This window comes from Neomonachus schauinslandi, chromosome 1 (genome assembly GCF_002201575.2).
Source record: "Neomonachus schauinslandi chromosome 1, ASM220157v2, whole genome shotgun sequence".
Taxonomy (NCBI): domain Eukaryota; kingdom Metazoa; phylum Chordata; class Mammalia; order Carnivora; family Phocidae; genus Neomonachus; species Neomonachus schauinslandi.
In genome coordinates, this window is record NC_058403.1 from 209,894,873 (window position 1) to 209,922,350 (window position 27,478).

The 27,478-nt window shown below is 57.1% G+C and overlaps 2 protein-coding genes across 5 annotated transcripts; both read left to right on the forward strand.

Annotated features, from left to right (window-relative positions):
* Nucleotides 1–8,623: 8,623 nt before the first annotated feature.
* TUBB4A (tubulin beta 4A class IVa) lies at nt 8,624–13,057 on the forward strand. Of its 4 annotated transcripts, none has more exons than XM_021705301.2 (4): nt 8,624–8,695; nt 9,228–9,336; nt 9,451–9,561; nt 12,000–13,057. In XM_021705301.2, exons 1-4 carry the CDS (start codon nt 8,639–8,641, stop codon nt 13,055–13,057), a joined length of 1,335 nt encoding a protein of 444 aa, XP_021560976.2. In that variant the 5' UTR covers nt 8,624–8,638. The 4 variants fall into 4 exon arrangements, with proteins under 4 accessions (XP_021560976.2, XP_021560973.2, XP_021560974.2 ...); XM_021705298.2 differs by having other exon boundaries at nt 8,639–8,695; nt 9,228–9,348; nt 9,454–9,561; XM_021705299.2 differs by lacking the exon at nt 9,451–9,561 and having other exon boundaries at nt 8,639–8,695.
* A 5,790-nt stretch (nt 13,058–18,847) lies between these two features.
* DENND1C (DENN domain containing 1C) lies at nt 18,848–27,311 on the forward strand. Its single transcript, XM_021705241.2, has 23 exons — nt 18,848–18,943; nt 20,124–20,188; nt 20,270–20,313; nt 20,438–20,487; nt 20,714–20,833; nt 20,918–20,987; nt 21,163–21,237; nt 21,346–21,411; nt 21,499–21,552; nt 21,664–21,774; nt 22,561–22,661; nt 22,767–22,812; nt 22,941–23,042; nt 23,131–23,256; nt 23,672–23,776; nt 24,584–24,674; nt 24,761–24,801; nt 25,025–25,096; nt 25,696–25,740; nt 25,808–25,915; nt 26,128–26,195; nt 26,347–26,554; nt 26,653–27,311. The coding sequence occupies exons 1-23, from the start codon at nt 18,927–18,929 to the stop codon at nt 27,265–27,267; spliced, it is 2,400 nt and encodes a 799-aa protein (XP_021560916.1). The 5' UTR covers nt 18,848–18,926; the 3' UTR covers nt 27,268–27,311.
* The last annotated feature ends 167 nt before the right edge of the window (nt 27,312–27,478 follow it).

A 27,478-nucleotide genomic window follows, 5' to 3' on the forward strand; every position in this document is an offset into this window, starting at 1 on the left:
CAGCCATCAGCCTTCCAGGCCTTGCCCCCTCCCCAAGTCCCGCCCACTTCCCAGCCCTTCCCCCTTCCAGGTCTTGCCCACTCCCCAAGTCCCGCCTACTACTCTGTCATCTCCCTAGGCTCCGCCCACTTTGCCCCCATCAGCCTCCCAATCCCGCCCAGTTCGCTGTCATTCTCAGGCCCCGCCCACTTCCCCAGCTCTCAGACTCGCAGGTCCTACCCACCTTCAGTCCTGCCCACTTCCCTGTCATTCTCTTTAGATTCGGCGCGTTTCCCAGCCATCAGCCTCCTAGGCAGGCCCTGCCCACTCTCCTGCCCCTCCTACTTTATTACCTCTCTCAGTCCAGCACCACCCTCTCCCCAGGCTCTGCCCTTTTATTTCCTATCTAAAATCCTCTGGCATTTCCTGGGTTCCACCTTTCAAGAACCCTGCGCCTCCTAACTTCCCCATCCCTGGTCTAACTGCCCTGCCCACAGTGGTCTTCACTGTCCAGGCCCCATCCAGCTCATGAACTCTAAGCCCAGTCCGGGTGGGTGCGCCCACCCTGTCGCCCCCACAGTCCATAAATTTACCACACACGATCTTGGCCTTGCCCCAGATGGTGATCTGGTGCCAGTGCCTGTGGCCTGGGGACATTCGCAGGAGACTCCCGCCCCACCTGGCTGCACACCTGGACAGCACACCTGGACCAAAGCTGGTGGCTTTGGAATGTTGTGTCTGCTGCTGGGTGAGCCCCTCCCCACCAGCCTTGAGCCCCCGCAGTGCCAACACCCAAAGGTCTGTGGAAGGGTCTATCTGCCTTTTTTTTTTTTTTAAGATTTTATTTATTTATTTGACAGAAAGAAACACAGTGAGAGAGGGAACACAAGCAGGGGGAGTGGGAGAAGGAGAAGCAGGCCTCCCGCTGAGCAGGGAGCCCGATGCGGGGCTCGATGCGGGGCTCGATCCCAGGACCCTGAGATCATGACCAGAGCTGAAGGCAGACGCTTAACGACTGAGCCACCCAGGCGCCCCATCTGCCTGTCTTTGTCCAAGGGGTCGCTAGACTGGGGGCTCGCTGGCTGCCTTTGTGTGTGTCCTTGGGGCACGTGTCTTCACACCTGTGTGCTCGTCAGTGTATTTTGGGGATGTCGGGGTCAATTTGTGTCTGTGTGAATGGGGGAGAAAGGGATTCTCCGCAAGAGTGACTTTGGGATGTTTGCCTGTCTCCCTGGGTCTGTGTGCCCAGAACAGCATCTGGCTGTGTGTCTTTTTCTTTTTTGTCCGTCTTGCATGTGACTTTATTTTCTCCCTTCAACCTTTTCTTTCAGTCTCTCATATGATTTTCTTTGCTGTCTGTCTTTTTGAGCAGTATCTCTGAGTCTGTCTGTGTGTCGGGGGGGGGGTCTGTATTGTGTACCTCTGGGTGTGTTTGACTGTGCGAAGGTTGTATGTGAGTCTCTGGGTCTGTCTGTGTGTCTGAGGTCGGCCTGCATTGTGCTTATATCCATGTGAGTGTGTGATTCCGCGTACGTGTGTTCAGGCGTGCGTGTCACACACACGTGTACATCTGGTCCATTTCTACATCGGGCTCTGTCTCTCCTGAGGTCTGAGTGTAGAGCTTATCTGTGTGTATCCGACTCTGTGGTATGTACGTGTGTCTCTGTGTTGTGTGTTATGTGATTGTGTTGTCGTGCCGTGTGTTGCATTGGCTTGGAGAGGTGTCTCCAGTATGGGGGACTCCTGCAATTGCACTTCGTTTATAGGCACCTGACTATGCAGCTGGGTTGGGGTGGATCTGATGGCATTTGTGTAGCTTGGTGTGTGGCTGGGTCTATACGGGCCTATGTGTGTTGTGGGTATGTTGTTGCATTGTGTGTCTGCCTGTGTATATCTGAATCTCTGAGTCTGGGTCAGACTGTGTCATTGTACTGTGTAATTGTGTAGGTCAGACTCTGTGTGTGGATGTGTCTCTATGGCCTGAGTTTGCCTGGGGTCTAGACGTGAGGCTTGCATCTGCCCAGTGGGTAGAGCTGGTGACCAAAGCCCCCTCACTGGGATGGGGAGGGCAGGCTGGGACATGAGCTTTTCCCTCAACCCAGGAAGGGAGCTGGCGGGGCCGTGGGAGGCTGGTTTCCAACTACCTAGTGCCCCCAGACTTCAGTGGGCAACAGGAGGACAGGGTGGCGGGCCTGGGGTAGGTCTCTAAGGTGGGTGGGCCTGACAGAGAGCCTCAGACAGGACCCCCTGCCCTGCCTGACTTCAGGATGTGGTGTCAGGTGAGGGACCCCAGACCCTGCTCACACACAGCATTCACACCAGTGCCTGCCTTCAGCTCAGGTCATGATCCCAGGGTCCTGGGATCGAGCCCTGCATCGGGCTCCCTGCTCCGCGGGAGGCCTGCTTCTCCCTCTTCCACTCTCCCTGCTTGTGTTCCCTCTCTCACTGTGTCTCTCTCTGTCAAATAAATAAATAAAATCTTAAAAACACACACACACACATCATACACACATACACGCATACGTCGGGATGCAAACACATACAGAAAGTGAGCCTGCCCACCTCATTATTCTAACCCCCGACCCATCGCATGCACAGGACCCCCTCCCATGCATGGGTCCCTCGGGCTCTGTCCTCCTCCAGCCTTCTGTCCAGACCATCTTCCCTACACAGCCGTCCCCGCCCTCCCACCACATCCAGGCTGCGGAGATGCAGGACGGACAGACTAGCCAGAAGGCCTAAGGAGAGTAGGCCTCAGGCCACCTGCCCATAAGTGGGGTCTTCCCCTCCCCTGGCAGTCAGCATCCCCAGTGTGCTGAGCGAGAGCAATTTATCAGTACCCTACATCCAGGACTCCTCTTGCAATGACACCACTGTCAGATGCCCCCCGGGGTGGCCCATTACGTCCTCAAGGACTCGGCATTCATCATCATGGGTTGCTTAATCTCCCTCTTCACGGTAAGGGGCTGGCCACTTTCACCCCGTGCGGGGGTGACATGAAAACTGCACCCCTTCTTCTGACAAAGCATAGGCCAGAGCCAGGAGGAGGTACCCAATCTTTTCCTAATGAAATGGGAAATCTCGCTGCTCCGTGACATAGAACTTTCCTTGAGGAGAAGGTAAGGCTCACCCTTTGCGTTAAGCATGGAACAAGAGGAGGCTCAGCCCCTTTCCCCCTGTAGACAGGGAAGCCCACCCCTCATAGTCATAAAGCAGAATGCAGTACTGCCCCTTTCCTGGGGAGTTGGGAAATCTCCCTCTTTCAAACATAGAGAGAACATCCTGCCTCTTTATCCTGGTGAAAAGGGAAGCCCCACCATTTTCAGGCATGTGGGAGGAAGTCTGTACATTTTTCCAGGTGTAGCAGGAAGTCCGGCCCCTTTTGGATACGGGACCCCTGCCCGTGTCTGAATAGGGAGACACCCCTCCTTTCCACATGAAGTGGGACATGCAGTCTGTCTGAGACAAAGGGTTGGGGACTTCCCACGCCTGTGGCACCCCTGCCCCGTGGTGTTGAGCCCTCCCCACTCCAGTGTGGCTCACAGATCAGCCAGGGAGAGATGCCCTGGGTCCAGGACCTGCATCTGAGCTCACCAGCAGCACCCACGTGGCCACGGTCTCCAGGCATCTGGGCACCTTCACATTTGGCGGCATGACCCACGGGCCACTTAAGGCCCCACTTCCTGCCCGACCCGCCTTCCTCCAACCAAAAGAGCAGCTACATCACCAATGACACCTGCGCCAGGCACCCCGAACTGTCCTCGATGCCGGGCAAGTGGGTGGGCAACGAGAGGAACCCAGGAGGCAGCCCCACCACACCCCAGCCCCATCTGATGTCAGCCAGTGTCAGCCCTCCCCCACCCATCTCCCAGAAAATCCTTCTGTTCTGAGCGCACCTCCGTGGGGATGGACTCCATGGTGTATCTGGTGGCGAGTGTTAGTGGGAGGCTGGCCACACACCAGGCAAGGCCAGAGAATGCCCCGTTGTCTCCCCACCCCCTCCCACATGCTCAGTGTCAGCAGTACCAGGCCTCCATGGAGCTTGTGTGTGCCCCTGGAGTTGGGCGGGCAAGAATGGGGAGGGCCTATCTCCTCTTAAGGCTCATTCAGCATCCCTGTCCTGGAACAGCAACTTCCAGAACTCTCCACCTCCCCCCTCTCTGCAGCTGGAGAGGGCCCATGCCAGGCTGGGTTCATGCCCGGGGCTGGGCTCTGCCAGGGCAGGGGGGAGGGAAACCAGACCCCGTGGAGGTGGAGGTCTAAGGGAGCCTCTGGAAAGGAGTCAGTGACCCACGGGCCCAGAGGACAAAGCAAGCACAGACTTGGGTGGTGGCATCAGATCGCACACATCAGAGTCCGCCCAGAACACCCGGGCAACGTGGTGGGCAGACACAATGGCATAGAGAGAGGCCAGGCCAAGGAGCACGTCACAGTCACACGGCTCACACCAGCTACTGGTCACACCGGCAACATTTTCCTCCTGAAAGACAGCGCATTCAACTGCCAGCCCTTCTTCTTTTTCCTTTTTTTAAAGACCAAGTAACAAAGTAACTACCGCTGTCGTGATAAACCATCAGGGGCTCTGGAGCTGGAATGTATGGACTTTATTCCCAGCCTCCACTGTGTGTGAGATACTCAACCTCCTAGGGCCTCCATTTCCGCATCTGTAAAATGGGCACGCAGACAGCACCTGCCTCCTAGGGTTGTGGTTTCTTGAGCTCAAACATAAACGAGCTGACACACTCAAAGCACTTCGAACAAGATCTGGTTGAAACATCACTATTATCATTAATAATAGACAAAACGGACTCCATCCCCCCGGCCCCGAGGTGGATCGGGGGTTGGGGTGCATGCCGGCAATGCCTCGAGGCTCACAGACAGGGTGGCAATGTGGGCCCCACATGGTGGACAGATCACACACAACTAGAAGGCAGGCCTTTCCCAGGTTTTGCAGACCTCAGAAAGGGTGGTCGATTTAGTGCACAGAAAGTTCTAGGTCTCAGGGAATTCTTCACCTCGTGAGTATTCCCCAAGTGCTGATGCCTGATTTCTCCCTGAAATGCCCAACAGCCACTTCCCTGTTCTCCCTGCTCATTCCAAGGAAGTAAATTAACCTGGCGTTTTAAAATGGGATTTTTGTTTTCTGTTTTCCATTTCAATATCGGGAGCCCTATCCCTGCTCTTTGAGGGCTCCCTGATGAGGCCAACCTGGTTCGATTGGAGATGCGACACGGACAAGAGGTGGGAGTACCCGGCCACAGCATGAGCCTCCTGGTAGGGTCTCACCTGACCGCATGGGAAACCCTCTATTTCTCCCAACACTCGAGTGTAGTTAATAGCATAGCTCTCTTCTGGTGATGGCTTCGGGGGGCCAGAGCCGATAGCCTCTTTGGATGCAGAAATCCATTTCCATACAAACCTGGCAAGATAGAACGCCCTGCCTCACACCATGGCTGCCCAGGGTCAGACAGGCAGGTGGGTGCAAAAATGCAGCCCCAGGGTGGAGTCCCTCTGCATACCCACTCCTGGAGCTTCAAGATGCGGGCTGCCTGCCCCCCAGCTCTATCGGCAGGCCGGCACGTGGAGACAAAAAACCTGGTTCTTTTTTTTTTTTTTAAAGATTTTATTTACTTATTTGACAGAGAGAGACACAGCGAGAGAGGGAACACAAGCAGGGGGAGTGGGAGAGGGAGAAGCAGGCTCCCCGCTGAGCAGGGAGCCCGATGAGGGGCTCTATCCCAGGACCCTGGGATCATGACCTGAGCTGAAGGCAGATGCTTAACGACTGAGCCACCCAGGCGCCCCAAAAAACCTGGTTCTTAACGGCCCACCATCCAGCCCGTTTTCTTGTCCCTGGCTCTATTCAAGGGCTACATCCGGATCTTGGGACTCCTGGCACCGCCCATATAATCTGGTCTCCGGATTCCCACAGGGAGTCTTGATAGCTTTCTGGGTGGTAGGTGATACCATGCTACCAGGGAGGGTCTGTTTGCCTGGAGGCCATGGTATACCTGACTTTTACCTCCAGGGAAGGAAGCCCAGGAGAGGCCAGACCGCAGAGGGGCAGCCATGGGGGACAGATGACATCAGCCCACCCCAACCCCCTCCCCACTTCCTCCCTGCAGGCTCTCTGCATCTCTGGCCTCTTTACTTCTCTGGCATTGCCAGGTCCCAGCAGCTCCAGGTGCTAGGAGGCCACCCTTGCTCTCCATTCTCTCCCCCCTTTGCCCTCCCTCTGCTCTCCCGAAGACCACCAGGGAACCCAAGGGATGCCCTGATGCAGAGAGAGGTCAAGGGCACAACAGGGCCGTACTCTCTAGAGACTGTCCCTTCCGAGGTGGGCTAATCCAGGAAGCCCTGCTCTCTGGGGCTCAGTCCATAACCCAGATCAACCCTGCCCTGGTGGGGTGACACAGGAAACCCCATTTTTCTGGGACTGAGCCCCAAATCAGCCCCTCCCAGCAGAGCCACTTCCATTTGTATGGTTTTTTTTTTTTTAATGACTCTTGATATATTAACAGAAAATATGCCAACATGGAGTTTATGAATTTTTGATACATATTAACATGGGCCAGTGAACCTCCATGTCTCAGGGATCAATTATTAACAACACACTAGGTCATAACCTCAAAGGTCTAAATCGGGGTTTCTCTACTTTTGGCCTTACTGACATTTGGCGTTTTGATAATTCTGCCTTGTAGGGTATTGAGCAGCATCCCTGGGCTCCACCCACTTGATGCCAGTAGCATGCCCCAGCTTGTAACAAACCGAAATGTCTCCAGACACTGTGAAGTGTCCCCTGAGGGGCACGTCAGCCCCAGCTGAGATCCCCTGGGTTACAGAATCCCACTGACCCCCCCCCACCACCACCAAAAGACACTGCCTTCATAATCATCTGACCTCCTGAGGTCCTAGGATGCTGCACACATTTAAATAAATACACGTCTGAGTGGGGCGGTTAGAGGAAGGGACTCATGGACCCTGGGGGGTCACCCTAGTTTATACCATATAACAGCTGTCTAACCTATCAGAAATCTATTCTGGGATCTAGTGTGAGCTAGGGGGTCTAAATTTTTTCCCACTTGGCAGCACAAGGTTTCCCAGACCTCAGCATTACTGCCATTGGTGCCAGATCATTCTTGGGGCCCCTGAGGGATCGTCCTGTGCACTGCACAATGTTTGGCAACATTCACCCACTAGATGCCAGTAGCGCGCACACACACCCTCTCCAGGCATGACATTGCCCAGTGTCCCCTGGGAGGGCAGGATCACCCCCTGTTGAGAACCACTGGGTCAAAACCAGAAGCCACTGGTTTTGGTCCCGGCCACATAGCCAACCCGACTGATCCCACCCGCACCCCACAATAGCTGGAAACCACGGGGCATGCAGAGGAGGAGAGGAGGAGGCTTCCTGGGATGGCAGAGCTAGAGGTCAGGAGAAGGTGGCCCCAAGAGGGCTGGCCTTCACTCGAGGGTCAGCACAGGAAGTCTCATCCAGCCCCTGATAATGACTGTAATACTAACAGCTACAATTCATTGTTTACTCCGTGCAGAGAAAATTGGGGCTGGCTTATTGTTAACTGGGCCATCTCTTTGGACCCTCCCAGTAGCTCTAGAAGGAGGGCATTCTTGACCGCCCCATCTTGCAGATAAGGAAATTCAGCCAAAAACAAAATGGCCTGTGCAAGGTCATATAGCTAACAAGAAATGCAAAGCTAGGGCGAGGGCTTGTAATGAATGACAACACTGGAGCAGAGAGGTGCCTATGGGGGGGGAGGGGAGGGAGCAAGGGAGCCCCCAGGGGCTCCCCATCCACTCCGTGTGTAATCCAGCTATAAGTCTTACTCCTTGATGTTCAACCCCAGACAAGGCTGGAGCTGAGCCCACCTGCCACGGACCCAAAGCCCAACAGAGGTGTCCAGGGGGAGCGCACTGTTCCCTACAACTTCCATCAGCTTCCACAAACATCTCCAGCTAAACGTGGAAGAAAAATCGTGGTGTTCCTTACTATGCAGCTTCAAGACAAGTCCTCCAGGGACCGACCGCCCCCCTCCCAAAACAGACCGCAACTCCGGAGCCCCCAGACAGGCCCACTGGGAGTCCTCTCGGTTGACGCAAGGGTTCTGGCAAATGAGACCTAAACGGAATGGGGAGGCAGGCCACGGATGAGAAACTGAGGCAGGGCCGCCCCGGGCGGGAGGAGGGGCGGGGGGAGGCCGGCTGTCTCGGCTGCTTGTTTACCCGGCGCTCTCCCTTCCCCCGCCCAATCTCCGCAGGACCCGGGTCGCCAGGCCTGGCTGGGAGCCGGCGGGAGGGAGGAGATGGTATGGTGGAGCTTGAGGGGTCTCACCCCACGGCCCGCGGTGGGGGTGCACGGCGCTCTGGCGTGCCCCAGCCCGTGCCCCCGGAGGTCTCCCGGCCGCTGGGGGGGGGGGGAGGAGATCTCTCCACCCCCGCACCCTCCGTCCCGGGGCGGGACCAGGGGGCGGAGCGGGCCGGTGACCGGCCGTGACGCGGGCCCCGCCCGCTCATATAGAGGCGCCCCGGGGGCGCAGGGCCCGTGCTTCGCCGCCGCCGCCGCTGCCGCCGCCGCCGCCGCCGCCGCCGCCGCAGCTCCCACATCAGCGCCGCCGCCGCGTCCACCATCAGCACCACCGCCATGCGGGAGATCGTGCACCTGCAGGCCGGCCAGTGCGGCAACCAGATCGGGGCCAAGGTGCGCGGGGGATGGGGCGCCGGAGGCGGCCGAGAGGAGCGGAGCGGGTCCACCAGCTCCGCAGAGCTTCCCCCACCTTGGGCCTTTCGGAGGGATGGGGTCCCCAAGGAGGCCAGCAGCCCAGGGACGGCTGGGGGAGGAGGGCAGGGGCAGGGCCAGGCTGGGAACAAAGAGGGCGATGGGGGTGGGGCCCAGCCTTCCGTCCGCTGGCCACAGCTGGCTTCACAGCTGGCCCACTGTCCTCTCCACACGCACAAAGAGACCCTGCCCCTCCCCGCGGCTGCAGCCTAGGCGAGCTGACACCAGCAGACTAGACTGAGGTGATGATGACTCTGCTCCACCCCGCCCCCACCTCTCCCTTCTTGCTGCCTCATCCCTGCCTCCCCACCATGCCTCTGGGTCCCCCATTCACCTTGCTGGGGGACAGGTAGCAGCTAGGGAGGTGGTGGGAGGTCGTGGGCGCAGAGAGGCAGGGACAGGCCTGGCCTCCTGTGTCCCCTCCCTCTGCCCTTAACCACCACCATCCCTCCAGTTTTGGGAGGTGATCAGTGATGAGCATGGCATCGACCCCACGGGCACATACCACGGGGACAGTGATCTGCAGCTGGAGAGAATCAACGTGTACTACAATGAGGCCACAGGTAGGGCTGGGCGTGGGGCACCTGCCGGAGTGGGGGTGGGGAGGACGGGAGGGAGCAGGATGCTGGTTCCTGGCACTCCCGCACCCCAGCTGCCCTCCATCTGCTTCCCTGCAGGAGGAAATTACGTTCCCAGAGCCGTGCTGGTGGACCTGGAGCCTGGCACCATGGACTCTGTCCGCTCTGGCCCCTTCGGCCAGATCTTTCGGCCTGACAACTTTGTGTTTGGTGAGTTCTAAGCATGGGAAGCCCCCTTGTTCCTTCACTTCCAAATGCTTGGTGAAAAGTCTCCGCATAGCACGGGAGACTCCGTGGTAATCACAGGGACCCACGGCCCAGTGGGGGAGGCGGACAGGGCAGTCAGGGCTGTGACGCGGGACACACAGGCCACTGTGGGAGCCCAGGACAGACATCTGATATGGGGGAGGGTGTAGAGAAGGCTTCCTGGAGGAGGTGGCATTTTCATTTAACAGTATGGACCAGAGCCAGACTGCCTGGGTGAAAATACCAGCTCTGCCATTTCATGCATTCCACAAATAACTTATTGAGCACCTACCGCATGCCAGGTCCTACTCTTACCCCCAGATGGACAAAGCAGACGAAACTCACTACCCCACTGGACCCAACCTCCTGGTGGAGGGAGATGGGCAACAGAGAAGATAAATAAGTAAAACTCAGCCACTGACTGAGTCAGCTGGAGGACTTTAGCTGGGCTCTTGAACCTCTCTGTGCCCCAGTCTCCAAATCTTTAAAACAAGAGTTATAAAAAGACCTACTCATCAGGATCGAGAGGCTTAAAGCCATTAATATGCGTAAAGCACTTAGAACAATGCCTCACAGAGAGCAAAAGGTAAATAAGCATGTGTTGTTTTCATGGTCATCGCCAATATCTGCAGTCTAAAATATGAGTAGGACCCAGGCTGACCAAGAGGCACTGAAGAGAGGAAAGATGTACAAGACAGAGGGAACAGCAAATGAAGACAACAGACACATTTGCGGCACTCAGGTTCAAGGAGCAAGCACACTCTGTGAACATCTTTCTCTGAAACCTTTCCCAGTGCCTCCTAGGTCAGGCTGGCTGCACACGCCCACCTGGCCTCAGACCCCAAGCTCCACCCTCTCCCCCAGCACCCCGGGCACCTCTCTTCCCCAGAGCAGGTTTATGGAGTCTGAAGTCTAGGCATTGACACGACAAGCTGTGTGACCTTGGACAGCGACTTCCCCTCTCTGGTCTGTGTGATGATTCAGCAAGATAATGATGCTCCTGCGTGGGTATGGCATACAATACGTCCTCAGGGTCTGGCTGTGGAAGGACTAAATAATGTTGGCCAAAGGGTGTGAGGGATTCTAGGATGACCATGGAAGGCTCCATTGGGGCCAAGAGATTCTATGGCCCCTGGGAGAGAGGGTGGGGGAGGCAGTGGTAAAAGTGTGGAGCTAGGAGCCAGCGTGCCTGGCAATCCTGTTTTCTCTGAGGCGGTGACATGGCACAGAGACCTGAAGGAAGAGTCAACCGTGTGAATACCTGGGGGGAAGGGCATCCCAGGCAGCATCCCATGAACAGCAGGTGCAAAGGTCCTGGGGCGGCATCAGGCCTGGTGTGCCAGAGAAACAGCAAGGAGGTCTGTGTGGCCAGAGCAGATTGAGCAAGGGGGAGAGAGGGAGGAGGCAAGTGCAGGGAGGTGACAGGGTGGGGGCAGGTTATTCAGGGCCCTGTGGGCTGCAGGGAGGACCTGGGCGTGTATCTTGAGGGGGTGGGAGCCCTGGAGGGTTTTGGTTAGCCGGGTAGGACCTGACTCAGGTGCTCACAGGCGCCCTCTGGCCGCTTGGAGGAGAACAGACTTTGGGGGTATAGGATGGAGATGAGGGTGGGAACCAGTCCAGAACAGGGTTGATGAGATCAGACCAGGGTGGAGTCAGAGGAGGGCATAAGAAATGTTACCTTTTCGTGAAAATACCAGCCCCTATTCTAATAGTAATCCTTGTCCTCCTGGAGCTCTCACACTTCCCTGTAAGATTGTAGACAATAAACATGATTAATAAGACAGCATAGGTTTGTCAGTGTTTTGGGGGAAAAAACAATAAGCAAGGAAGAGGAATAAAAAATGGGAACGGTTGCAGTTGTATATAGCGTGATCAGGGAGAGCGTCACTGAGGGCGACAAAGCCCTTGAGGCGGTGAGAGAGTCACGTGGGTATCTGCGGGGAAGAGCATTTCAGGCCGAGGGAATGCATGCGCAAAGGCCCTGGGGCAGGACTGTGCCTGGTGTATTGGAGCAACAGCAAGGAGGACCCTGTGGCTGGAGCAGAATGAGTCAGAGCAGGGAGAGAGGAGGTGAGGGCAGGGGGTTGGAAGTGGCAGGTCCTGCAGGGCCTTGCAGGCTGAGGGGAGGACTTGGGCTTTTACCCAAAGATGGAGCTGGTTTTTGAGCTAAAGCAGGATGGCTTTGAGCCAAAGTGGGGCATGAATCGATTCCGGTTTCACCAGAATCCCTCTGGGCTGCTGGATGAAGAGAAGCAAATATGGAAGCAGAGAGAAGGACTAACAACGATACTGATGACATAACAATTTCGTTATTCAACTGCTAGGATGGCCGGGGTGGCGTTGAGGGCGAGCCCTCCCCGTAACCGCCCCGCATGCCCCCTCCCCTCCCCTCCCCTCCGCAGGCCAGTCGGGAGCCGGCAACAACTGGGCCAAGGGCCATTACACGGAGGGCGCCGAGCTGGTGGACGCCGTCCTGGATGTGGTCCGGAAGGAGGCCGAGAGCTGTGACTGCCTGCAGGGCTTCCAGCTGACCCACTCGCTGGGCGGGGGCACGGGCTCGGGCATGGGCACGCTGCTCATCAGCAAGATCCGCGAGGAGTTCCCGGACCGGATCATGAACACCTTCAGCGTGGTGCCGTCGCCCAAGGTGTCGGACACGGTGGTGGAGCCCTACAACGCCACCCTGTCGGTGCACCAGCTGGTGGAGAACACGGACGAGACGTACTGCATCGACAACGAGGCCCTGTACGACATCTGCTTCCGCACCCTGAAACTGACCACGCCCACGTACGGCGACCTCAACCACCTGGTGTCGGCCACCATGAGCGGCGTCACCACCTGCCTGCGCTTCCCGGGCCAGCTGAACGCCGACCTGCGCAAGCTGGCCGTGAACATGGTGCCCTTCCCGCGCCTGCACTTCTTCATGCCCGGCTTCGCGCCGCTCACCAGCCGCGGCAGCCAGCAGTACCGCGCGCTCACCGTGCCCGAGCTCACGCAGCAGATGTTCGACGCCAAGAACATGATGGCCGCCTGCGACCCGCGCCACGGCCGCTACCTGACCGTGGCCGCCGTTTTCCGCGGCCGCATGTCCATGAAGGAGGTGGACGAGCAGATGCTGAGCGTGCAGAGCAAGAACAGCAGCTACTTCGTCGAGTGGATCCCCAACAACGTCAAGACGGCCGTGTGCGACATCCCGCCGCGCGGCCTCAAAATGGCCGCCACCTTCATCGGCAACAGCACGGCCATCCAGGAGCTGTTCAAGCGCATCTCGGAGCAGTTCACCGCCATGTTCCGGCGCAAGGCCTTCCTCCACTGGTACACGGGCGAGGGCATGGACGAGATGGAGTTCACCGAGGCCGAGAGCAACATGAACGACCTGGTGTCCGAGTACCAGCAGTACCAGGACGCCACGGCCGAGGAGGGCGAGTTCGAGGAGGAGGCCGAGGAGGAGGTGGCCTAGGGCGGCCCACCAGGCCAGCGCCGCCCCCACGAACCTCGCTGCTTCGGCTCGAGGGGGGGAGGGGGGGGGCAGCTGACCTTTGACCCGTGAGCCTCGCTTCACCTTGAGCTCCAGGAGCCTTCCCTCACCCCGACCTCTCCTTCACCTCTGACCTCCCCCACGAACCCCATTGTGCCCCCAGACCTAGGAGTCCTAGTTTACTGTGGACTCCTCCTGCTGAGCTTCCCCTCGCCTCTGACCTGGCCTCACCTTTGACACCAAGAGCCCTTCTTCCCCTCTTATCTCTGCCTTAGCTCTGGCTCCCCTGGGCGCCCCTCCCCTTTCTTCCCCCCGACTCCCGCCCCTCAGCTCTTGCCAACCTCCTTTAGGTGGTGGAGGGCTCCCTCTGCTGCAGCCTGGGAGCATGTGAGCCAAGGGCGCTGTGCCCTCAAGCCTCCCCGCCCCCCTCTCCTCTGCTTCACCTGCAATAAACTCGTCCTGTCCTGTTTCTGCCCAGTGCATTTTTTCATCTCCCTGTGGGAGGGTCAGCAAGTGAGCCTTCCAGGATGGGATGGAAGTGGGTGGGGAAGGGGCATCTGATCTGGGGCTGGTGGGGAGCGGGGCAGAGATTTCAGCGTCCCACAGAGCAGGCTACACAGCTAGCTAACCATGTGAAGTAAGCCACTTGCTCTCTCTGAGCCTCCATTTGTTTAGAAGGGGCGGGCTGAAGGAGGGCATCACTTCCCCTCCATAGTCTGCTGGGGCATCCTCACAGCATGGTGGCTGGTTTCCCACGAGCAACCATCCCAGGAGAGCAAGGCAGAATACACAGCATTTTTCTGACCTAGCTTCAGAAGTCACACACTGCCCTCTGGACTCCTAGTCGACAGGGTCACAAAGGTCTACCCAGGTTCAAGGGGATGGGATGTAGACTCCACCTCTTGAGGGTAGAGAGGCAAGATACCAGAAGGGCATATGGGATGGGAGATACGGCTGTGACCATCTCTGGAAATTGCAGTTTGCCACAAAGAGTCTTTTGCCCAAAATCCCATGGTTATTAAGTGGTGAGCTGGGGCTCAAGCTCTGACACATTTAAGTCTAGAACTCTGAGTCCCCTTAATCAGCCAATGCTCAGAGCAAGGACGGTGGCAGGCATGTTAAGCAGAAAAGGATTTAATACAAGGATTTAGGGGCTTATCACATTGTTGGAGGGACTGAGAGAGTGGGCTGTAGGCCAGTATTTTTTAAACTTTAGTGTGCAAAAGAATCACCAAGAAGGGGCACCTGGCTGGCTCAGTGGGTAGAACACATGACTCTTGGCCTCAGGGTCATCAGTTCGAGCCCTGGGTTGGGTATAGAGCTTACGTTTTTAAAAAAAATAATAAAAAGTAAAAAAGAATCACCAGGAAAACTTGGCCAGAGCACAGCTTCCACCAGAGTTCCTGGTTTAGTAGGTTTGCAGGAGTGGGGCCCAAGACCGCATTTTTTTTTTTTAAGATTTTATTTTTAAGTAATCTCTACACCCAACGCAGGGCTCACACCCACACCCCGAGATCAAGAGTTGCATGCTCCACCAACTGAGCCAGCCAGGCGCCCCCAGACTTTGCATTTTTAACAAGCTCCCAGGTGATGGTGATGCTGCTGCCCATGAGACCGCATTTTGAATAGCCCTGGAATAGGCTGGAACATCACAGAGTTCAGCCACCAGGGAACTGCTTCCTCTGCTCAGTGAGAAAGGTGGAGAATCAAGAGGCTGCCACCAGAATTACTGAATCCAAGCACACCTCCCAACACCCACAAAGCTGGAAATAGGTACACAGAGAGAGAGAGAGTTCTGCCTCACTCTGCCTTCCAAATCTTATGAGCATTTCTAGTTGGTAGAACCTCATCTGCATCCAGAACCAAAGCTGGAAAGAAGTCTAGGAATTGTTTTGTTTTGTTTTTTAAATTTTCTCACTTCTGCGATACCAAAGGCAGGCAAACCAGGAGGAGAGATGCTGAGAGCCAGTCAGCTCTTCCCACCACACTCTAAGCTCGGCCACCAGAACCAGACTGGCCTTCCAGGCCCCTGGCTGGGTCCCACCGCAGCCAGGAGGAAGAAGTGTAGGGATGACAGCCTGGGTACCCAGCCCCCTCAACCCACAGCTCAGCGGGCACAGCACAGTGCTGGGTGGTGGAGCAGAAAGACAATGGACGAGGCAGTGAACTTGGCTCTCTTTATCATCTCAAACCTAACATGGCCACAAAAGAACTCCCTCTTCTACTCCCAAAACATCCCCTTCTGCAATAAATGGCACCATCCAGTTGCTCAAACCCCAAAGCTAGCAGTCAGCCTTGATTCCTTCTTTCATATGTATGCCCAGCACACACGTCCTATCTTTTGCTGATCTGGTTGTCTCTGTCTCCAAAATGTATCCCAAATTTGACCCCTTCTCCCCACTTGTCTATACCCTGGACTAAGCCACCATTATTCCACATCCAGAAACCTCCCGCAATGGCTTCCCTAGACTCCCTGCTGCCACTCCAGCCATCCTGAAGTGAGTCCTCCTTCTACTGTAGCCAGAGAGGAGCCTTTATATGCAAATAAGAGCCTGTCCCTCCCCGGCTCACACCTTCCCATGACTCCCCTCACACTCAGACTGAAACCCAGACTCTTACCTTGGTCTCTACCCACTGCTGACTACATCCCTATCACCCTCCCCCACGCTCATTAAGCTGAAACGGCAGCGACCTTTTTGTGCTCAATCCAGTCACGCTTGAGTCAACCTCAGGGCCTTTGTGCATGCTGTTCTTCTACTTTTTCCAGAGGTGCTCACGACTGGCCACTTCTGGTCTACAGGCTTCCATTCAAATGTCACCTCCTCGGAACAGCCTGCCCTTGGCAAACGGAAATTAGCACCCAGCCCCTCTCCATCTGCTATCTTGTTTCATTTCACTGGTAGCACCTATTGCTAACTCACAAATTATCTTGTCTATTTATACACTTGTTTCTTTTGTCTGTCCTCTTGCCTCCCCACTGGCATGTAAGCTTCAGGAGGACAGAAATCTTGTCTACGTTGGTCGCCATGTGCCTAGAACAGCCTGATGCAACACAGGCCCTCGGTAATTCTTTGTTGCATGAATGAGCAAGTGCACTGTAGATGTCCTGATTTCTTCATTCTACAGTGAGAAGAACGAAGGCATGGAAAGTACAGAAGGCAGCTTCTCAGATTGCCCCCCCAGAAGGCCCGTCTCCCCTACTCATGCCCTTGGGTGATCCCCTCCGATTGAGTGTGGGCAGGACCTGGTGATGGCTTCTGACCAACAGGGTATGTCAGAGGTGATGGGATGCCACTTCCAAGATCAGGTTACAAAAGACTGGGACTTCTGTCTTGATGAGCTTTGTGGCCTTCTCAGCTTGCTTGCGGTGGTGAAGCAAGCAGCATGTTGGAAAGGTCCACATGGCAAAGAACCGGGGGCATCCTCCAGCCAGCAGCCAGCAAGGACCTGAGACGCTCAGTCCAACGATCCACAATGAACCCAGTCCTGCCAACAGCCATATAGTGAGCTTCAAAGCAGACCCTTCACCACCTGGTCCTACGGATGAGACCATAGCCTGATGGGGGTCTTACTACAGCTGAGAGACCCTGCAGTAGAGGATTCCGATAAGCTGTGCCCGGAGTGCTGGCCCCCACAGAAACTGTCAGAGGCCAAATGTATGTTCTTTTATGCCACTAACTCTGGGGTGGTTTGTTACACAGCAATCGATAATTAATACAGAGAGGTCAAATGACTTGCCTAAGATCCCACAGATGTTAAATAACAGAGCCAGGCCTTTGAACCCAGGTCTCTCTGACTCCAAAATCATTTTCTTAACCACTCAGCTGACCTTCCTCCCACAATAACAGACAGAGCATATCAAAAGCTTGATTCGGGCCTCATACTAAACATTTTACATGAATTCTCTCTTGAGCCTTCATGGATCTGTGAGACAGGCACCATATCCACTTTATGTTCCGGATGCACTAACTGAGCTGCGCAGAGAATCCCACTCTGAGATCACAGATCAGGGGCGTAAACTCTTCTTTTAGCCCCATCTCCTTGGTGTGCCATCGGGCATTTGTTCTGAATTGGAGTGGATTTCAGAAACGAAGAGGGACTCAGGAGGCCTCTGCAGACTCCGGGCCTTAGTCCGTCAGGGCTGCTATAAAGGAATGCTACAAGACTGGGCGGCTTCTAAGCAACACACACTTATTTGTCATGGTTCTCAAGACTGGAAGTCCAAGTTCAAGGCACCGACAGATTCCATGTCCGATGGGGACCCACTCCCTGATTCATAGAGACAGATGTTTTCTCACGATGTCCTCACATGGCAGAAGGGACGAGGGAGCTTTCTGGGGTCTCATAATGGCCTGGTCACCTCCCACCAGCCCCGCCTCCTAATACCATCACCTTGGGTGTGGGTGGGATTAAATATGTGAATTGGGGGCAGGACACAAGCATTTCAGTCTCTAGCAAGGTCTAAGAGTGTGAGAAGAGAGAAAGGCAAGAACTCTGCACCATGCATCCCCAGCCCTGGGTCGTGGTCCAGCCTCCCTGGAGAGAAAAGGGGCACCAAGCTCTCTGTTTAGCCTCATCCACCTGTGTCTTGGCTGGAGGCTTTACAGGTGTGTGTGTGTGTGTGTGTGTTCACATGCTTGTGCACCTGCTCAGCCCCCACTCCTTGGCATGGAAATACCTTGCACCCATGGTCACAACAGACACGCACAGAATGAGAATCCCCAGTCACCAGCATCTTTACACAGCCTGATGGACTAGACACAAATCCCACAGCCACACAGACTTTCACCTCCAGACTCCCCGGGACATACCAGGCATGCGGATTCTTGCCCATGCACACCTATATCCATACAGACATTCTCAGGACCTTTCAGGAGGCTAAGGAGTCTTGCAGACTCTGTTGAATTTGGACTCCCTAAGTCTGCCTGTGGGATTTTATGTGTGTGTGCGTGACCATAGGTACCTTTGTGCCTGAAAGTGTGTCCTTGTGCTTCCCAAGGACAATGTAGCCATCTGTCCACTTGCATTCTGTCTCTTTCTGAGTCTGCAGCTCTGCTTGGGGGTGTCTGGATGTGTCTCCCTCCGTGTGTGTGACTCTGTCTGGCTATGACTCTGGCTCGTGGCCGGGTCCTGACCACGTCTGCCCCTCTGTTACTGCTCTATCTGTATCTGAGCTCTCTGCGCTTCTGTCTCTTGTCCAGATCTGTATCTCCGCTGTCCTGTCTGTACCCACAGCTGTGGTCTGTTGTCTCTGTCTGGAAACTGTCTGCTGGCTGCACCTGGGTGTCACCTCTGCATCCATCACATGGCTGGGCAAGGACTGCTCCGTATGTGTGCAGTCCCTCTGCACTCCTCAGTCTGTGTCCGTGACTACGCTCTGTCTGTTGTCTGTCCACCTCCCTGGTTCCCCTGTGTCCGCTCTCCAGCCTGGCTCCCTCTGGTGGTCCTATAGGGAATGGCCAGTGCAGATAGGCCAAAGGAAAGAAGAGTTGAGGAAAGAGGAAGCATTTAAGGCAAATTGTCAATCTTTGGCTGTCCCAGAGAGAGGAAGGCTTGGGTGGGATGTCAGGGACCAGAGGTTCCCTGGCCTGGCAGGACGGTGCTGGGGGTCTAGCCTCCGAGCCCGCCACCCATGTCCACCCTACCCTCAGAAGGCTGGGAGGCAGGATGCCTGGGTCTCTCACAGTGGGTGGGGGCGGGGGCCTCCCTCCTGGGACGTCACCCGTCAAACTTCCTCTCCCGGCCACACAGGAAGTTGAGCGGGCTCAGGGCCCAGCCCTGCGCAAGCACAGGCCCCCAGGACCCCTGGGGCAAGGGCCCTGCCGCCGCCGCCGGCGGCCCTGCAGGGACCATGGGATCCAAAGCTGAGTAAGAGCTGCACCCTCCCCGACTCTCTGGACCAAGATTCCCAGAGCAGGCCTGGGCTGGGGCCAGGGGAGCTGGGCCAGGGCAGGCCCGGGAGGGGCCGTGAGGCACAGGGGCAGGTGGCTGGGTCTGGGGCAGGTCTCTCAGCAGGCCTGCAGTGTGAACTCGACTCTCAGGCCACTCTCAGCCCCTCTTCCCCCTCTCTCTCTCTCTCTTTCTCCTTCCGGCTCTGCCTAAGTCTGTAACTCTGAGCAGGCACCTCTTGGTGTATCAGAGAGATGGGGAACATGGCTTCGGGGGGCCAGCAGGAGACGGGGAGGTGAGAGAAGATTGTGTGGGTCCTTGTGCCTGGGCGCTTGTGTGGGACCGCGTGGGCATGAGGGTGAAGTGCTGGGGGTTCCCGTGTCAGGGTGTCGGGGACTGTGTGTGTCTGTAGCCAGTCCCCATCCTGTCCTCTGCCTCTCTTCAGGAGGCAGTTGCTCCCCCTGAGTCCAAGTCCCAGCATCCTCTGTGGGGTGGGCAGAGTGGGGGACGAGGGAGCACGGCAGAGAGTGCAGGGCTCACAGAGGTACGAGGGCGTGTGGCCCTCCTTGCTCTGATGAGAAATGTGGGGTCAGTCCCTGGGGCACCATGAAGTCTGCCACACAGAGACACATGGGCAGGGCCTCTCACTCTCAGGAAGAGCGCAGGGATGCGCACACACTGACCCAGCCACACTCGCAGCCGTGCAAGAAATTGCAGATGCTCTTCATCCTCACGCTGGCTTGGTCGCACACACTCCCACTCCCACTGGACACTGGACAGTCAGGCAGACACGGATAGAATCACAAACACACACACACACCCCTGCATGCTCACACAGGTCATGCACACACACACACACACACACACACACACACACCTGAGTGCTCACACCAGTCACGCAGCACATAATCAGACACATGCACACAGTCACGCTCACACTCTGCTCCATACCGCTCAGTCATGCACACACAATCAACGCCATTGTTCACACTGCATCACACAACCTATATACACTGCCGCAAGTCACTGAGGGCACCACACGCAGTTGCACCTGTCTCACACACACACGCGGAGTTGCAGACACACGTACACACGACCACATACACAGAAGCAAGCCCCTGGACTCGCTAAGCCATGTCCCACATGTCCTGTCCCACAGAGGAGATCCACCTGCCATGTTCGATTGGTTCTTTGAAGCTGCCTGCCCTGCCTCCCTGCAGGAGGGTGAGTTGGGGTCATCAGGTGGGACTGGGGACATGGAGGACGGGCCTGGGGCCCCGAACTTAGAAGCCTGCTCTCCTGCAGATCCCCCTATCCTGCGGCAGTTCCCCCCAGACTTCAGGGACCAGGTATGCAGGCTGGCTCTTTGCTCCCCTGGACCCGGGCCGGTCCCCCTAGGGGAAGAGACTGTCTTGGCCAGGGGTGGGGCCCAACCTGGGTGGTCAAGCAGTGTGTGCTTCTCTCCACCCCCAGGAGGCTATGCAGATGGTGCCTAAATTCTGCTTCCCTTTTGATGTGGAAAGGTACGGATGGAAGCAGACACTCAAGGACCAAAGGACTCAGAACTCTCAGAGACCCCCAGGATTCAAACACCCAGGGACCCAGGGACTCAGGCACTCAGGGACCCTGACAGCTAAGAACCTGTACACCCAGAGTCTCAGACTGGTGGACACAGTACTAGGAGTGTTGGCGGGGGAAAGATCAGGGAGCTGGGACCCTCTGGTTTCTGAGAGCCTTTCCCACCTGCAGGGAGCCCCCCAGCCCAGCTGTACAGCATTTCACCTTCGCCCTCACCGACCTGAGCGGCACCCGCCGATTTGGTTTCTGCCACCTCCGGGCTGGTGCCCACAGTTGCCTCTGCATCCTCAGGTGTGGGGTATGGGGCTCTGGGGTGGGGGTGGGAAGGGCCTTGGCCTAGGGGTACTTCATAGAACCTATATCTTCTCCCCACAGCCACCTGCCTTGGTTTGAGGTGTTCTACAAGCTGCTGAACACAGTGGGCGATCTCCTGGCCCAGGACCAAGTAAGACCAGTCCCCCTTCTTGTTCCTGTGGGAGTCCCAGCCCTACCCTCCCAAGCCCCCAGCCAGGCTCAGAACCCCCAGGCCTGACCTAAGACCCTCGGCTCCTCCCAGACCACTCAGCCCCCGTCAGAATCCCCAGCCCACGTCCTGGCTCAGACACCCCGCTCCCACCCAGGTCTCTGAGGTCGAGGGATTTCTTCTAAACCTGCTGCAGCAGCCCCTGCCTGGGACTCAGGCCTCCATCGAGCTGGTGAGTAGCCCCCAGCTTCTGGGTGACCCCCTCAGGTGGATGGGGAGGCTGCGCCCCAACCCTGAGGACCCCAGCCCTGAGGACCACACAGCCACACCTCTCTCCCAGGGCAACGGAGTGACAGTCTCCAGTGCACAAAGCATCCCTCCCCCTGCTCCCGGGAACAGCAGGCCGGTGAGAACTGGGGACCCTGTTAGGTTGGGCACCCAGGTGAGGCCGACCCCTGACTGACCGGTGCCCCCGCCCATCGCCCCCCACCAGCTTTCCTGCTTCGTAGCCCCCGACTCCGGCCGCCTGCCATCCATTCCTGAGAACGTGAGTGGACACCTGGGAGGGAGTCCTGGGGGCGGGGAGAGATCCCGAAACCCAGAAGGGGCTGTCGGATCCTGCGGTCCCTCGCGCCCAGCGCTTCTCTCCGACCCTCAGAGGAACCTAACGGAGCTGGTGGTGGCGGTGACCGACGAGAACATCGTGGGGCTGTTCGCCGCGCTCCTGGCGGAAAGAAGGGTCCTACTGATCGCCAGCAAGCTGAGCACCGTGAGGCGGGGCCAGCCGGGCCGGGGTGGGGCCAAGGCCTGGCTTCGCCCCTCGGGGGGCGGGACCGCGGGGCGGATTCCTGGCTCTAATTCCACTGGGCGAGACTTGAGGCAAAGTCCTGGCTCTGCCCCTTTGAACATCAGAGTTGAGCTGGATCCTGGCTCCGCCCTTCTAGGGGGGAATCAGAGTGGGCCGCGCTGTAGTGCCCCCTCTCGGGGAGCGCTTAGTCCAGACCCCACCCACTAGGGGCCGAAACAAGACTGGCTCCGCCCCTCTGGAGGGTTGGATCGGGGAGCGCTAAACTGTAGTTTCGTCCCTAAGGGGAGGGCGGAGGTCGCGAGTGCAGGACGAATGCCGGCTCCACCCCTAGCGACCAAGGGAGCTGAATTCTAGCTCCGCCTCCTTGAGGGTGGAGTTACTGGGCTGTTCTACCCCTGAGGGGAGAGATCCGGAGTGTTGCATATTAGCTCCGCCCCCTAAAGGGAGCGACTGGGACCCGCTGAGTGGTGGCCCCACGAGCTCCAAACACTGTAATTTCTCGAATTCTTGGTCTTCACAGGATTCCTAAAGGGATTTGAATTTTCACCTCTTACCCAGTAGTGGGTGGGGAAGGGGCGAGGAGGGGGAGATAGGGACAGGAGACTGGGGACGTCGGAAATGGAGCCGGGAGAGCCACCGTCCAGAAGAGGGTCCTTGAAGCTGGGGAAGGGGGGGAGGCCGGGGGGTGGGGGGAGGTCGGGGGGTGGGGTCCAGGCCTTGACTCCACGGCCCCCTACGTATCCCCAGCTGACATCGTGCGTCCACGCGTCCTGCGCCCTCCTGTACCCCATGCACTGGGAGCACGTACTGATCCCCACGCTGCCGCCGCATCTGCTAGACTACTGCTGGTGAGGGGCGGGGACCGGGGAGCAGCAGGACTTGGGGAAGAGGCCTGGGGTCCTGGAGACTGTGGGGCGGCGCCTGCATGACCCTGTCCCCTCGGTCGTCTGCAGTGCGCCCATGCCCTACCTCATCGGAGTGCACTCCAGTCTCGCCGAGGTGAGTGGGAGCAGACCCGGATCGCAGCGGCGGACGGGATTCCCCTCCTCCTGCATCCCCAAATAACCGCCCCCGCCAGAGATCCTCGGGCTCTGAGCGGCCGTCCCCACCCCCACTCCCCGACGCAGAGAGTGCGGGAGAAAGCCCTGGAGGAGGTCGTGGTGATGAACGTGGACTCCAATACCTTGGAGACGCCCTTCGACGACGTGCAAGCGTTGCCCCCAGACGTGGTCAGTGTCACCCCCTTCTGTGCTCCTGCCGCGTCAAGGAGGCCAAGGCCCCACATCTGCCGGCTCACAGCCTCCCCTTGTCCCCCAGGTGTCCCTGCTGAGGCTTCAGCTAAGGAAGGTTGCGCTGGCGCCGGGGGAAGGGGTGTCCCGTCTCTTCCTCAAAGCCCAGGCCCTGCTCTTCGGGGGTTACCGCGATGCGCTCATCTGCAGCCCGGTGAGCAGCGGGGAGGCCAAGGGAGAGGCCTCGTGGGTCCCTGAAGGATTAATAATAATAATAATAATAATTAATGATAATAATACCTAGCCTTTATGGAGTGCTTACTCTGTGCCTCTGTTTGCTCATCTGCAAAATGGGATCCCATTAGTACCCACACAAAAGGGTCATGTGAGTCAGTGAATGGGCATATGCAAAATGTTTGGATAGTGCCTAGCACATCGGGAGCACTCGCTGAATGCTAGGTTTTACTGTCACTATATCTCGTTTAATGCTCACAACTGTATGATGAGATAGATACCATTATGGTCCCATTTTACGTTTGCTGCATAGACATATGATACAATAAGGGAGATAGCTGGGGTCCAGGAGAGCCACGAAAGTTCAGATGGGAAGTTCAGGGTCTTTCTTCTAGGGCCAGCCTGTGACCTTCAGCGAAGAAGCCTTCTTGGCCCAGAAGCCTGGGGCGCCCCTGCAGGCCTTCCATCGGCGGGCTGTGCACCTGCAGCTGTTCAAACAGGTGCGCCAGAACCGTGAGGGCGGGGCCGAGGCCGGGGGCGGGGCTAGGGCGGGGCTGGAGCTGAAAATCCTGGGTCCCTGGGGGGCTAGCCGGAGCTACAGGGACGGAAGCCTGAGTCCTATAGGGGAAGACTAGAGTCGGCCTGGCGGGGTCCCACCCTTCAAGGTCCCCGGGTGGGGGAGGCAAGACTGCACTACCGTTTCCCTAAAGATGGGAGCCCCTGACTCCTGGGGGGTAAGATCTACTCCCAGGTTCCTGGGGAGATTGAGGTGGGATTAAATCCCTGGGTCCCTAAGGATGGAGCATCCGGGGCGGGAGTGGGTGTACGTGCGGGACTCTGAAAGGGGTGTGTCCCGAGTGTGCACTCCCCTTGCTGGGGAGGAGGCGGGCGGGGACTCCGGGGTTACAGGGACATGGGGGAGAAGTGGAGCCGGATTCCTGGGTTCTTGGGAGGTGGATAGAACTCTAGGGCCCATCTGTGCGGGGATGGGTTCTCGGGTCCCTGAAGGTGAGGTCGACTTCTTCCAGGATCACTGAAAGGAGTGGGGAGCCGGTCAGGAGCGTCAGAGTCCGACTTCCGGGTCCCTATGAGGGTCGGGGTCTGGTCCCTGACAGGCCCTGACTGGGGTGGCGGGGGAGAGGGTTGGGCTTCTGGCTTCCTGAGGTGGCTCCAGACTCCCGAGTCCTAGGGGTGAGTCCCTGGAGGGGCCAGGGATGGCTTCTGCATGTGTAGGGCCAGCAGAATCCTGAGTCCTCGAATTCAGATGTGTTGGTGGCAGCCCTTTCTGACCCTTCCCCCACCCCCAGTTCATCGAAGGCCGACTGGAGAAGCTGAACACAGGAGAGGGCTTCTCAGATCTCTTTGAGCAGGAGATCACCTGCAGCGACGCCTCCTCAGGTGAGCCCTGTGCCTAGGCCGAAACCCCCGCCCCACCAGTACCCCAGCCTCAGCCCACCAGCCATGACCAGCTCTCCTCATTGCAGGCACTCTTCGCTCTTACCAGCTCTGGGCAGACAACCTAAAGGTAGTAACACCGAACACTTTGTTTAGTGTTTATTATTGGATTAACTTAGCTCTGTAACAGTCTCCAGGGTCATCATTCTGCACATTTATAGACAGAAGTGAAGAAATTGAGACTTGGCTGGGGAGAGGGGCTTGTCCAGCATCACACAGCTGGGGTGGGGAGGTGGAGTCTGGGGTAACCCCAGGGTACCAAGTCTCTCTCCCTTGCCATTCTCTCTCCCCAGAAAGGTGGTGGTGCCCTCCTGCATTCGGTCAAGGCCAAGACCCAACCAGCTGTCAAAAACATGTACCGCTCGGTGAGGCTACATTAGATAGGCCACTTACTGGGGTGACAAAGACAAGGGGACAAGGCACATTTCAAACCCTCATGGGGACAGGACATTTTAACCCCCCATTTAAAGTGCATTTTTATCAGAACCGAACCAGCATTAAACCATTAACAAGTCTTCCGGCTTTTATTCTCCATTTACCTACTCATTTTTGTCAGGATCATTGCTTCCCTATTTGAAAGTGATAACCCAGATTCGTTGGTGAACATGTTTTGTCCTCAGACATTACAGTCCCGGAAGTTTCCTGTGGCCAACTTCTGCAGCTCCAAACTTAGATTTTATTCAGTTGCCTGGCTTTTGAATGCCGATACATTTTTATAATGTTCCGTTTTTGCCACTCCCCATTTCATTCAGTGATTATAGTCCCCTAGGAATACTCCTTTTGCATTAGGCAAGGGGTGAGTTTGTGTTGACTTCTTACATGGTGCATGGAAAACTGTGACCATCTGTGAGGCACAAACATGAACAGATGGCAAGACAGTTGTCCTATGGGATGGAGAGCTGAGTTCTCAAATGCTCAGGGTCAAATCACCGTGGAATCTAATTCTCTTTTGGCTCCTCCATAGGCCAAGAGCAGCTTGAAGGGTGTGCAGAGCCTTCTGACGTACAAGGTAAGACCAGTGGCCAATGGCTGGGGCAATGAAGAAGGGGCTCCTGGCTTACCCACCCTCTTCTTAGGATGGGAACTCTGGCCTGCAAAGGGGGGGTTCCCTGAGAGCCCTGTCCCTAACCAGCCGCTCAGATCGTCTGCAGCAGCGCCTGCCTATCACCCAGCACTTTGGAAAGGTAAGTGTGTCCCCCGCCACACACACACCCCCCACCGCAAATGCTCACACCTGGAATTACCACCTAGTCCTCCTCCCATTCTGTCTCCACCCAGACATCTCACTCACCTGTTCACCTACCCCAGTATCTGGTGCCCACTTAACACTCACCCTCCTCCAGAAACCCGGTTCTGTAGTTCCTGAAGCCCCGCCCTCCAAATCTGTCCTTTGCAGAACCGGCCCCTTCGCCCCAGCAGGAGAAGGCGGCTGGAGGAGAGACCTTCTGTGTCCCTAGAGGAGAGGTAAGGCTCAAAGGCTGGGGAGGCAGCAATGTTGGAAGTGGGAGGCCAGGACTGATGGGGAGGATGGTCCCTAAACTCAAGAACCTCCAGAGCAGTCCAATCAGGACTGGGGGTCTTGGGCAGACATCTGAGGCTGCCCATCCTTACCCAGGGCACCTGCTCTGAGCCCTGAGGATGCCCAGCACCCATGCGCAGAGGAAGCTCTTGACAACAGTTTCCTGGGGTCCGGAGAAGAACTGGATTTGCTGAGTGAGATTCTGGACAGTCTGAGCATGGGAGCCAGCAGGACGGGCAGCCTGCGGCCCAGCCAGAGCTTGGACTGCTGCCACAGAGGGGACCCGGACAGCTGCTTCAGCTTGGTGAGAGCCCCTAGTCCTCCCCCACTGGCCCATCTGACTTCCCAGCCCCTACAGCATCTGAAGGCCAGCAACTTGCCCATCTCCCCACCCCTACCCAGCCTGACATACCAGGAAGATCAAGATGGCAACCAGACGAGGAAAAACCACCAGAGCCTCAGCCCCTGTCCCTACCTGCCGACCTGCCATCTCTGCAAACCCTCCAGCCTTTGGATGCCATGACCTCCTCAAAGGACCCTACTTCCCGGCCAGCCTTGGAGGCCAGCCAAGAAATCATCCTTCCACCCCCGTCGTCACCAGCTTCTGTGGACCCAAGCAGCCAAGGGGACCCTGAGTCCCGTCTTCTAATCCTGCATCTCTCCCCTTCCCCCAAGGCAGCTGAAGATCCCAGAGCCCAGGAAAGCCCCTGCGCCCAGCTCTCCACAGCACCCACCCACTCCAGCCCTCCAGAAAGCCCCCAACTTCTGGTCCCCACAAAGCCCAACTTGGATATTTCCTGGACATCCCAACCCCTTGATTCTTCCTCAGATCCTGGTTCCCCAGAGAACCCCAGATCCCAGCCCTCTGAGGTCCTGCTGGCAGAGGACGCTCACTTCCAGCTCCCGGAGGGGCTGGGAGCCCTCAGATCCCCTGCTGCACCTGCCAACGACTGGCTGGAGCCCCAGGCTAGGAGCCGGCCCAGAGTCGCTGAGCTTAAAAAGTGTTTTGAAGGTTAAGAATCTGGGTCCTGGAGGAGACCACAAACCTTCAATAAAGCACAAGAACCCAAAGCTGGTTTTCCTGGTGAGTTTATCTGGGGGCCCTCTCTCTGCTCAGAAACGTACCCCATCCACTACCTTCCTCCTGGGGCAGCCTCCAGCTGGCTCTCAGGTGCAGCTGGAAGCCCCTCCCTTCCAGGAAGCCCTCCCAGCCCTAGGATCCTTGCAA